The sequence below is a fragment of the Strix uralensis genome, chromosome 2, assembly GCF_047716275.1.
Source record: "Strix uralensis isolate ZFMK-TIS-50842 chromosome 2, bStrUra1, whole genome shotgun sequence".
Lineage (NCBI taxonomy): Eukaryota > Metazoa > Chordata > Aves > Strigiformes > Strigidae > Strix > Strix uralensis.
In genome coordinates this window covers 136,081,037-136,093,800 of record NC_133973.1, presented here as the reverse complement: position 1 = coordinate 136,093,800, position 12,764 = coordinate 136,081,037, and the positions used below count along the sequence as shown (strand labels likewise).

General features: G+C 38.9%; 1 protein-coding gene across 10 annotated transcripts in view; it reads left to right on the top strand.

Annotated features, from left to right (window-relative positions):
- The window catches only part of UVRAG (UV radiation resistance associated), a 98,121-nt gene that overhangs the window by 8,968 nt on the left and 76,389 nt on the right, over positions 1–12,764 (top strand). For 6 of the 10 annotated variants that reach the window (XM_074860516.1, XM_074860510.1, XM_074860513.1 and 3 more), the window contains 2 exons: positions 8,055–8,172; positions 11,935–12,096. In XM_074860516.1, coding sequence (XP_074716617.1) covers positions 8,055–8,172; positions 11,935–12,096 — 280 coding nt within the window. Of the gene's footprint in view, positions 1–2,622; positions 2,760–8,054; positions 8,173–9,591; positions 9,627–11,047; positions 11,284–11,934; positions 12,097–12,764 lie in introns of those variants that run through there. The other 4 variants (XM_074860512.1, XM_074860514.1, XM_074860515.1 and 1 more) reach the window with 3 other exon arrangements.

The window sequence follows — 12,764 nt, the reverse complement described above, 5'->3', positions numbered from 1 at the left end:
TCTGAAAACTTTGAGCCCATGTTGATGAAAGTAATTTTGACTTTTCTTGTCATTTAGTCTGGGTAAATCACACTGCACAGATTCAGTGTGTCTCGTTCCTTGCATCAAATCTTTAGGAATGTGAGGGAAGAAGGTGTGGATGTATGTATGCTGCATCTTCACAGGAAAAAAAAAAAGTAGTTACATTCCTACTGTGCATCTTTGAACTGATGTTGGCCTCAGGTATGATTCATACCAGGCATAACTTTTGAAAGAGTGTTCCCAGAAAGTAGCTAAGCCTTAGAAAGGGAAATGAGTTACTGTTGAATCCCATGACTTGGCATGAGGAAATTGAGATATGAAGGGCGTGCAATTATAAGGAGATCCACAAGCCATTCATTGAACTAATGATGGTTGTGTAGCTTTGAAGGCCTTACTGTCTTCAAGTGTGTGCTGAAAGGACATTAAAATAGAATTCCAAAAATTCCTTATGGTGTGTCCTACAAAATTGCATATCAGATGCTTCTACTTGCTTCTGAAATAGATCTGAAATCACGTGTGATTCTCTTGACTCTGAGCTGTCAAAAGCTGAACTGTGGAAAACTGTTCAATTACAAAACTTCTAAATAAATCTTCCTAGCCAGTGTGTAAATTGAAGTACCAGCATTTTCTTGTCCTTCCTCTGGTTTTAAGTAACAACGTATCTGAATAGTATCTGAACTTCCCACTGTACGTTCCTTTGCTATTAAAGGCTTTACATACTGCACCAGACTTGACCCAAACCTTCTGTGAGGTACCTTTTTTTTTTGTAGTGGAGTGTATCAAATTGAGAAACAAGGCAGCTTGAAAACTTATATAAAATTGAATTAAGTATGAAATCTTGTCTACCATTTGACTTCCAGGCACTTGGATCATGTGATTGCTACTTAACGTTCAAACAGGTACAGATAGGTAAAAGCAAGTAGTAAAAATGTGAGGAAGTAGAAAATTGTAGTAACGAGGTGTAGGGCAGTGCTGTGATGATAAATAATGCTCATGTTTGCTAAATACAGTTCATATTTAGATAGATTTTTTTGAGCTAGAAATTTTATGCTTTTTAAGAAAAAAAAATCAACCAAACAAAAACTCAACCTGACTGCAGAGAGCTACAAAGCACACAGAGCCTTGTGTTTTTGTGACTTAATTATGACAAGTATTCAGAGACCCAAATAGCTGCCCTTGCAAGCTCAGTTCTGTTAAGTTCGAAGCAACTAGATTTGCTGTAGTGACGTTTGTGTTGCTAACTAATCTTTGCACCCCGCTTTAATGCTAAAATAGTTGGAAGGATTTTGCTTAAATTGTTCCAGAGCTACTGTGGGTCATAAAGCAGGGAAGCTTGGAAACTCATGTGAAAGCCAGGTAAAGGCAGAATGTGTACCAGCTTGTACAGAGGTCAGAGCTGATCCTGACCTGAAAAGAGTTTATGGAATATTCTCCCTTGAAACAGGAGGAGGGCAGCAGTCTGAAAATCAGAGATGAGGACTATGGCTTGGTGTTTATGTTAGAAACCATCTGAGAGGTAGGATGCTCCAGCTAAGTAAGGAGAAGTGGTGCTGGAGTTGTAGCTGGTGTTGAAAGTCCTGTACAGTGTGTCTTCTGGAGAAAAAGTGATTGCTTTCCAGGCCTCTCTGAGAACCCTGAGTGGTGATTTGCTTTTGGCAACTTTAGGCCTTTAAAGGAATTTCTGTAAATTTTGACTTTGTAGATGATTTCCCAGCCTTCTTACACTGGTTTTACCCTTGTATTTACAATTCAGGCAAAAGTAAGGTTGTCTTTTTAAATTTTAGTTTATACTGCCCCCCCCACCCCTTGTCCTTTGTTGAATCAGAAACACTCTCTTGAACCTGTATGATGCTTTGCAGGGGTTATGTGGGATTTCACCAGCAGTGGGAGGGTGCAGGGAAAAAAGCCTCTTTCCAATCCAGCCACCGATTTATAAAAATTTCTTCCCGGCCAATTGAATTTAGACTTTATTCTGGAAAATGTATTCAAATTTATAAGTTCTTTAAAAATTAGACTATTCCAACAGAATTTCTGAAACTTGCTCATGGGCATGGATGCAGTAGGCCCACTGTCACTGCTTTATTAATATCTGAAAGAGTTTTCAGCCTAACCCTCCTTTCGGGGGGGGGGGGATGCTATTTGACAGTGTCTTGGATGGCTGTTGCTGAAAGAAACTAAACTGCCTGCCTTGTTTAAGTTTAGATGCTCCTTTGACACCTTTGCAAATTGATTTAACGTGTCAAAGTGCTAGTGTTTCTGCTGGGCGCAAGAATTCATGAATAGTTTTGCTGAAAGAGCCGGTGCTAAAGAGGGCAGACCATGCAACTGGGAGGGAGGATGGGGGTGGCAGATGTGGAATGAAAAGAAGACAGACCTTCCCAGCAGTGAGCCATTAGATCATCTAAGCTGCTAATAAAATGATAGGCTCCATGTGATAAAGAGTAAGCTTAGCTGTTGCCCACATTAATGACTTGAGCTTCACAATTTATATTTGGAGCATGAGCTAGGAAGTGTGGTAGATCAGTCACAAAGATAGAAAAATGGGGTTTGGATGTGTTCTCATCCAGCTTGGATATACTTACATTATTTTTTTTTCCCCAGGATCATCAGATTCTTCTAAGAGAATAATAAAGTGATTAAGATGGAAGAGGAGTCAGAACTCTCTGTGCTTATTTTTGCTACCTATTATGTGACCTTGAACAAATAACTATGAAATTCCACAAATACTTCAGGCTGTTGTAGGTAGTCACTGTTCTTGTGGTTCCACGAACAGTCCAGACCTTACGTTAACAACAGTGCCCTTCTCTCTCTTGTTTTGTCTTACTACCTTCTCTTCCCTTCCTCCCTCCCCCCAATCTCTGAAGTGATTTTTATTAATCGTACCAAATTGCTAGGCAAAAAACCAGTGGATAAAGTGAATAGCTTTGTCACTTCAGTTTCTCAGGCCTGGAGGGAAGCAAAGAATGGTGTCTGGATCAGTTTAAGCCATCAAAAAACTGCAGTGCTTAAAAAAAAAATCTGTCTGCTCTGTCCTGCTTTTGTGGTGGGCACATCTGTGTAGCTGTAGTGAGCTGGATTGGAGGAACTTACTCAAGTTTCAAGCTAACTTCTTTTTTTGCCAGCTTTACCTTGGTTAAATGTCCTGACCCTCACCATGAGACTGCACAAATGCACGAGAAAACATGGTGTGGGATGGGAATGAGTGTCTAGATGCAAAAGGTGGTATTTTAAGCAGAGGTAGTGAAAGATTGTGGTATCTTAGTGTTGAGAGAACTAAAGCATGAAGGGACCAGGCAGTTTCAGTCCCTTAAACCTCAGAAGACTTGGTAGACTGTAGAGTTCTGGGATCATCTGATGAAAAAGCAAAGTATTAACAAGGTTGTTGATCAAAATACTTTATTCTGTAGCAGTCTGACTTGTTTATAGCCTGTGGTAAATCTGGAGAGGTTCCCAGAAAGTCATTGAATGGGAACACTAGATACATTAAACAACTGATAATGGTTCTTCAGAATGATGAAAACTGAGTGCTTTTCTTAAATGAGAAAAAAGACCCCTGACTTCTGAGAGGAACTGGTCATTGCTGAGTGTGGATGGTCTCGCTGCACTCCAGCTCTGTCAAGATGCTGCTGTTGAATTCTGGGAAGCCAGTTTTGTGGCTCTGCAGGCAGGAGGGATGAAACCTGATGGTAGGCTCTGCTCTTCCAATCTCTTCAAAAGCTTTCCTGATCTGCCTTTCTGTGTATCTTTGGGATAGCTGTATGCTTATAACCTGTGATATTTTTACCTCCAGCAGTGTTTTTAAAATATAAGCTGCTACTCAGGATTTCTTCTAAGGCAAAATTGGTGGCTCTCTTCTGGTTTGTAGTCATCTATCCTCAAGGTAGAGGGAAGCACTGATTTCTTTCAGGTAGGTCAGCACAGAGTTGCTATATAGCAATTGCTTCTACTCAATTGCAACTTAGACTGGCAATTAAATCGAATGATAACAAGGCCTACAATGTAATTTCACTGCTCCATTGACTTGCTTGGGAATTGCAAAGGACGACGACAATTGTGGTAATCAAAATAGCTTCTGTGTCACAAACCCCCTAGAATGAGCAGTTAAACCTGCTCTACTACTCTGCTAAGCAGTGATCCAGATATGCCATCATTCAGGCTGCCTGCACTAAATTCAGAGCTGTTGGAAAAGTTAAATACCCTTTTTAATGGTATCAGTTCTGCTTGTCAGAGCTTACCGAAATCAGTGCTCCGCTGAAAAATAATGTTTTTTTGCAATAGGATATCTTATTAAGATGCCTGGTGTAGTGTCTGAAATCTTCAGTACTGTGTTACTGATAGACTGTCAACTGTTTGAGGAGATAGTGGTGAAAATTATCTGTACTCGTCTGCATATTTTGCTTATCTTTTTTATGAAAGCAGGTCCTGCATGATCAGCTTGCAAACACAGCTGGCCTTTTTTAAGTTAGGTGACTCATGAGGCTGCCAAAGCACTTGCCACATTTTTTAGCACTTTGATTTTTAAACTGGGCTTTTTGGAACGGCTCTTCTACTTGAGCAGCATCTCATCTGTGGGGATCCCTCCTTGGGATGAAGATTTCGTGATACTTTTACAGAAAGAGCAAATAGCTAAAACTTATTTCTAATGAGAAGTGATCGCTCTTTCCCACTTCATCTAAAAGAAAAAGGAAATGAAAGAACTCAGGATTATTTGCAGCTACTGTATTCAGTGTAATGGCTTACTTCTCCATGAAGAGTTGCTTTTGCAGTTTGAAATGCACTGATACCTCATTGTGTTGCTTATAGAAGTGCCAGGCTGTACGTAGCTCCACACATACTTTAAGCCGACAGTTTCACTTAAGCGGCCCCGTCTGCCTTTGGCTGCTTGTTGCTGCTCTGTCCCTCTTTCATCCGCACAGCTGCTTGTACAGCCACATTGTGAACCATATTGAGGAACTGATCTGGTGAAACTAACCCAGGGAAAGCGAGAGGTGGTTAGTTTTCATCCAGATCGCTTCCCCCCGTGCGATTCACTGAGCAGCTGCACAAGTGCTTATTTATGGTGGTACAAATGAGGGGGGCGATGCAGCCCTGTGAATAAGCAGCGGGGCTGGCAGCAGGGCGGTTTGGCTGATGGCACCCATAGCTGAGCTGCAACACAGTGGGGTTTTTGTTTTGTGTATTCTAATCTCTTGAGAAAAAAATGATGTGAAACACATAGGTGGTAACACTTAATAGAGATTTGAAAATTCCCTTGCATTAATACTTATTGTCACAGAACAACTGCAAGCCCTTGATGAAGGATTTTACAGCCTCTCTCAATTGTCTTTAGGATATGTCTTTGTAGCTGATGGTCTCCTGGCTAAAGCTAATTATCTTTGGTCAGGAGAGGTTAATTAACTCTGAGTGCTACCTCTGTAGAGTTCTGAGGAAATCTGAATAATGCAATATAATATCTGCAACGGTGCAGTGAGCAAACTGGAAGGTTTATTTTCAGGATCCAAGTCCCTCTGTCATCATGACGTCATGCTAAAGAATGTGAACAAGAAAATTGTCCATATAATTGGAAACTTGTTCCCTATCAGCTAGGCTAAATGGACAAATAATGGGACAGAAGGGAGGAGGAGAGTGATGGCTAAGTTGGAGATTTAAATAGGCATTCATTACCTGTTGCATGTTGAGTCCTGAACTGTGTTGTGGTCTCACAGCCCCACATTTAATGTTCCTCTTCCAACTGGTTTGGGAGAAGTGAGACTTTAAACTTCAGGATAAATTCCAGGCTTTGAAGGGTGCAAAGAAGTCACAAACCATGGAGATAAGGACTCCATTCTTGTCCAGAAAGGCAGGTGTAGGTTACGAGACACTACACCTTTTTCCAGATCTCACTGCATGTACTGAAAGACAAGAAACCTGTTTGGCTTTGCGTGAGGGCTACTTCATTGTAACGTGCTACTTAAACCAGTCACACAATTAGTTTGCAATCCTAAAAGGACCTGGAGAAAGTTTCCTTCTTTGTTAGATGCTATGTGGGCTATTCTTCTTAGGTTGTAAGGGATTTTTTTGTTTTTAAAAAAAAGGGGTAACGAACATGGTAGAGGATTGATTTGTATGCTACTGAAGTTAATTAAAGGAGAGAGATAGCACATAAAATGCTTGAATCATTTTTATAGGGAGTGCAATGTATGGACAAAGCTGTTTCTTAAGGAGTGTTTAAGTTGCTCATAAAAATGGCCAGCAAATCTAAACAACTTTAAGGTTAGATTTGAAATAATGTACAAGGTCCATGTAGTTTTTTAAGTGAGGCTTAATCTTTCTGTTGACATTCTTGATACCAATTTCTAACAAAGTAAGACCATGTAGTTCTGCAATTAGGCAGCTTAGAAGGGGTTTTTTGCGTTGTTTTGTGGTTGGTTTTGGATTTTTTTAATTTTGTATTGCATGTATATACTAGAGGTATCTGCGCATTCTGTCTCAGGCTCTATTTTTAGTCTAACTCAAAAATTTTTAAGTCTATCATGTGAACAGAGATTTATTATTCCTCTTATATATTTCCAGGAAGGAAAACTAATATATCACTTAAGTGATAACAAGTGATGTAAAGTGTCATACTGTGATTCCAAAACAGATGATGGCCTTTCAACTCTTGTTAAAAGCCTTTTAGGACAAGCTGCCAACAGAAAAGTTGTCTTTTGGTTTCAAAAGTATTTTAAATCCACTTTTGGTCAGTGTGAGAGTGTTTCTTTTAAGGTTGATCCAGATTTGCAAGTTAACAAGCTTTTGGGAAAAGGTAGTATTCTGCAGAATTAACTTTGTGGTAAAAGGATGCACTGAACCAGTTGTTAGTGACTTGTAGGTGGTTTGTGGTGATCCAAAAGGGATAGGGAACCATTTGTCAACACCCCCGTGGTACATGGGTGAAACACACTGGTAGGTTGAGAGACTAATCGGGAGAATATGTTACTTGAAGGATTTGGTGAGAACTTTATATGTTTCAAGTGGGAGCTTGAGTGCCAAGTTCATGGTAGTCTGTTTTAAGCACACAGGGGTTTTCAAAGTTAAAATAAGAACCACAGCTAAGTAATGATTTAAGAGTGACTGGTCAGTCCTACAAAACTGCTTTGTTAACTTGTTAAATTTAACAATAAGCTAGTGATGTTAAGTATTTGTCAAAGACGAAGGGTGTAGTATGCTTTGAAGCCGAGGATTTTAGCCACAGCTATTAAAGCTGTTTGGCACTTGGAGAGAAATTGATTCAATCTGATGATTTTCATTCAAGATAAAGTATTGTAGAAAACTAACATAATGTTGGAGTTGGATAAAACCACTTAAACTAAAGATTTTAAGTGACTCATTCTAGTGTATTCAATCCAAGAGAAAAGTACCCAGTTATCCAAACAGAAGGTAGCTGACAGACATCACAAATTTGACCGTGCCCTTAATTTTCCTTGAAAATCTAGATGGGTCTTTCTGATGTATTTTATTTAAGGTTGTTACAGCAGTTTCCAGGATTACTGTGAATTCAGGAAGCTTTGTTCAGCCAGTTATGTATGGCTCTGGATTAGGTGGTGGTTTATTTTGGAGCTCTGGGTCCACTAGTGCTTGTTGAAAATAGCTTTGGCTAGGAAGTGTTTCCAGTGTGATGAAGCAGAACAGCTGGTTGATGGTGCTGCTGTTTGATGCTAATAGTGTCACATATTTGCTTGAAATTGCTTGAGTAGTTGAGGTGATTTAGACATGTGGAATAAAAATTACGTAGAGGACATGAGTAAGAATAGCTTGTCTTGTATATTGGTGTTGCTTAATCCGATCTCGTCGGAGCTAGTTGTTGCTTGTCCAGTCGGTTTCCTATGGCTTTGCTGAATGGGTGGTGTTTACACTAGCTCTTTGCCAAAGAAAATTGAGGGTTTTGGTGGGATTTTTTTGACAATAGTGCTTTGGAAGTCATTAAAATGCTTTAACGCAAAAAAAAAAAAAAAGAGTTCCATTTCAATCTAAGAAAGTTCTTTAACTATTTCGGGTTTTTTTCTTATTTTTAGCGCCGGCTTCGTCACCTTCGGAATATCGCTGCACGTAACATTATCAATAAGAATGGTTATCGCCTCTTGGATACGTACTTCACTCTTCACTTGTGTGATAATGCCAAGATATACAAAGGTAAACCAGGCTTGCTACCAACTTTTTTACATTTTGAATTCTTATGATACGAATTCTCTGTCCTTTTTTTGCCTTGACAACCTGTTGCCACTACTTGCGTCACGTATACTAACAGCGGAAAAGAGCTCTTTAGTTTCCTGAACTTCATAAAAGCTTTCAGCAGCCAAGGAAGCAAAAGAGATGACAGATTTGGTAGAGTCTTTTAAATCAGCCTATTTTTGTTGCTTTCCTCTCCCCCCACCGATAATTTGAGAAATTTGGGAACTTCCAAGAGCACAGAAAAGTTAAAGCTTTTGGAGCCTGAGTTTCTTTGTGTGGGGGAGAGTGTTCCACTCTGTGTGTACCAGTTATTTTACGGAGCATAAACCAGCACTTACTATTATCAAAGTTTTCCAAAAATAGCATTGTCAGCCAATGACACGAAGCATCCAGGCATCTGTTCTGCTTTTGATAACTGTTTTTGAGTGTTAGATCTCATTTCTCTTTAATGCTTTGCTTCCCACTACAATGTATAGTTCTTCACTGTGGAGAGATGCTATTAAAAATGTATTTTTATGCTCCTTTTGATATGATCGACAGTTGGAGCTTTGCAGGCAAATGTTTTTTCTCTGGATTTTTATTTTCAGCTAGTGTAGTTGAACCTTGTTTTTTCCAAGGTCGCTGGTTTAGAAGAATAAGAACATGTAACTTGAGCTTGCTACCTGCACTTTCTTGTGGTGGTTGTTTGAACCTGTAACCGATCACTGTTTCTGCAGTGTTTGGTGTGCAGAACTGTTCTGTGCTCCATCAAAGCTTTATCCTTGGACCCCAATGGACTGAGGGATGTTGTACAAAATCTGTATTCCAGCCCCCAGAGCTGTCTACTTAAAGACTTTAAGCTCTTACTTTGGCTGGGAAAGCCAAGGTCAGTGTGTCAGCAGTTGCCTATTTCCATTTAAATACAGGGTTCTTGGCACCTCTGCAAGGTAATTTGGCTGTTCACTTTCTAAGCATCTGGAACAGGTCACCCTTGCTCTTCAGGAAAGCAGTGCAGTTTATCCCTGCTGCACTGCTCCAGGAAGATGTCATATGACAAACTAGTCACCTTGCAGATGTCATCCAAATACTGTAAAGTACCGGCGCGTGTTCTTTCCCCAGAAACCAAAACCTCAGTAAATCTTGAGGATTATCTTGGGTATAAAGATGAAATGCTAAATTTAAATAATGACTTCTAATAATTAAGTGTGAATGAGTACTTCTGGTCAAAAGCATGATGGCATTTTAAAATGTTTCTCCTGAATCTGTTACTGATAAAGTAGACCCACTAGCATTTGTCTTCCATGAGTGTTACTTATTTTAGCTCTTTGTATTTCAAATATGAAGATTTGTATCAGTGTTTAAGCTAATCTAAAGGTGGTTTTTTTACTCATTTTTCTTTAGAATTTTATAAGAGTGAGGTGATCAAGAATTCTCTGGTAAGTTATTTTAATATGGAAAAACTTTCTTTTTAAAAATTGTATTGTTACTGCAGCATGATTTCTCTGCTGAATACCATAACTGTTAAATGTATTTCTACTCTTCAGTTCTGCTAGGAGCATCACGTGCTTCTCCTCCTTTTCAGGTTCTTTTCACAAAGGTTGGAATAGTGAGTTATTGAATAGTAGAAATGCAAGTTCATTTTAACAGCTGTGGAGCTATAATCTGTCAGGCCTTCTGCAGATAAGACCAAATACTCCCAAGGGTAGGGCAGCTTCAACAAATGCAGTGCTCAAGTTAAGCTTTACAATATATGTACGTTTTAAATATTGAAAACACCAAATAGGCAAAGTCATGTTAGCTGGATTTTTACTGGTTTAACTTCTTTCAGTATCTGAGGATTGTGTGTATCATAACTCAGGTTTGTTTACAGTTCATCTTTTTTTTTTTTCCTTGCTGTTCTTGCTGGCGTTAGCAACAGAAATAGCTGCTTTTACTTAAATGTCTGCAAATTGCTTATTCAAGAGCACTTGTATATTACTTTTCTGAGTGTGCAGATGTATTAGAAGCTCAGTTTAGCAACCTTGGTGTAGAAGCAGAGGCCCTGCTTGCAACACCCCAAATAAAGGTAGAGTCAGTGTTGCAGAATATACCACTAGTTTCTTTGAACTTCTTTTTGTTGTATAGGTGAACAGTAAGGAGCATGTACCTGCGTATATATAAATGTGTATATTCTTTGAAGATTTAACAGCTTTAAGAAACTGAAGTTTGAAAACATTGTAAAGATTCTAAATTTTCCAATTCAGATCAGTGAAGGGACCAAAACTGAGCAGTTTATTACAACTGAGAAGGGGTAGGTCTCTTTGTGGGTGTAGGGTGTTGCAAATGTTGGGTAAGGAAGTCTGAAAACCTGCTAAACAGACTTTTTAACGTCTGCATTAACGAGGTAAACTGCACCATTTATAGCACACTGGGCTGTAAATGCTTTGAAAACCTCCTCGATGGAGGGAAAGCTGTCTACATCCTCAAGGCTGTTAACTTGTCCAAGAGACAAGTTCCTTTTGACTTTAGGAATTTGAGTTCTGCGTATTCTAAATCAGGAAAAGGAATAACAAGAAGGGAGTCTAACCAAAGGAAATACCAGATGGAATGACAAAAATCTGAATAAAAGACGTCTTGAGCAAATTCCGTACATCATCTATGGGTATTTTAATGGCCTGGTATTCCTGTGTTTGAATAGCTACCAAATATCCCTTCTCCTTAGGAAAACTTGAATAACGCATTCTTCCTGTAATACTTACTGGGTAACTTTGTCCCTCCCTTCATTTCAGAGTCATCTTATTCTGAATTGCCTAATACCAGTTCAGAGACGCTTGTCCTGTTCCTAGCAGCTTAAGCGATAGGAGGAGAGGCCTGTTCTTTCATGGGGTGGTGGGTTCCTACCTCTTGTTTTGGAGGAGCTACCATTTCTGTGTGCAGCAGAGGAGGGAGGTACATATAAAAATCACTTTCCCATTTCTGCATTTGGACACCCTGTGATTTATGGCCTGTGGAAGTCCTAAAGTTGATATCTGGCTCTTGGATTGACTTGGTTGGGTTGCAGATTGGACCAATTACAACAGTTTCCATAAATCTTTAAATTAAAAGTTGTCAGAGGTGAGTGCAAGTTCTTGGAATGCCTCATGTTTGCAAATCTGAGTTCTAGTGGAATAGATGTTTGCAGTTTAGCTTAACGTATGCTGCATTTGTAAAGCTTGAGATGCAAGTCTGATCTCTTGGAGTGAGGAGGAGCTCATTGTAACAACATTTGAGGATTGCCATCAGCATCAGTCAAGGAGGAGAAGAATGTGAACAAACCTGTCAATAAATTATGCAAACTTAATTACTGGGGAATAGATTTAACTTTTGCAATGTAAGCTATACCCTAGATTTCAGAAGTTGAATTATAACTTGGAAAGGAATGTTACTTCCACTTTTAAAGTTCCTGATTTGGCTAAACTGAATTAGTAAATTCTGAAGTAAATTCTTCAACATCTTGTAATGGGAGAAAGCAGAGTCCACTCTGAGTTTCTGAAGTACTTTATAGCATGTAGCTTTTAACCCTGGAATTCTGTCTAGAAAACAGAATAAGGAAGCAGCAGAGCCTATTGACTTCAACTCTGTGTAAACCTTGAAATGACGGGCATTTATTATTCTTAAGGGTTTTTTTTAATCTTTGACGTGGACTTTGGTGCTTTCTGAATTGTCACTTTTAGGACTACTTTCAGCTTGTTTAAGTTGTTTTTATCCCTCTTTGAATACCTACAGAATCCGACATGGAGAAGTCTGGACTTTGGGATAATGCCTGATCGTCTTGATACCTCTGTTTCTTGTTTTGTCGTGAGGATCTGGGGTGGCAAGAAGGAGCACTTTCAGCTTTTGATTGAATGGAAGGTCAATCTAGATGGGTTAAAGTACTTGGGCCAGCAGGTGATGTGAAAACAGTTTTTCCTTGCCTTTTTACTTACGGAAACAGAACATCTGGATGAACAAATATATAGAATGCTAAGAAAGGAAATTAATGCATTTGAAGGGTGTGTTTTAAAGTTTGATTGCAGAGGTTCATGTTAGCTTATTTCAGAGCTTTAAATCTTGACTAGCTGAATATTTTAAGCTACCATTGTTCATTGAGCCTCTTAAATGATACTGCTAGCACTGGGTGCTTTAAATTGCAATGTCTTGATTCAAGGAAATGGCAGTATGATTGTACAGATGGTTAAATGAACATAGAGCATAAAGTCTGTGTGTCTTAGTTTTAATCCATTCTCATGGTAATGACATCCCATCGAAGATGTTCAGTCCAAGGAGCTTACTCTGTAAGATCTGTTTTAGTTCTGGTATTTGTCTCCTACTAGTAGCCTTCAAAGAGGTGAGAAGTGAGGTGTTTTCTGTACTGTGGACTTATAGTACAAGTGGCTCAAAAAGACACCCATATCACATAAATAATAAAAACACCAAGAAATAAAGTGTCTTTTGAATTAAATAGATTCCAATGGGCACTTTTTGACTGAATAATTGATAGGATCTATTTAGACTAGATCACAGTTTATTTCTCACTTTAAAACTAAATATTTAATTTTTAAAAAAAATTGTGATAT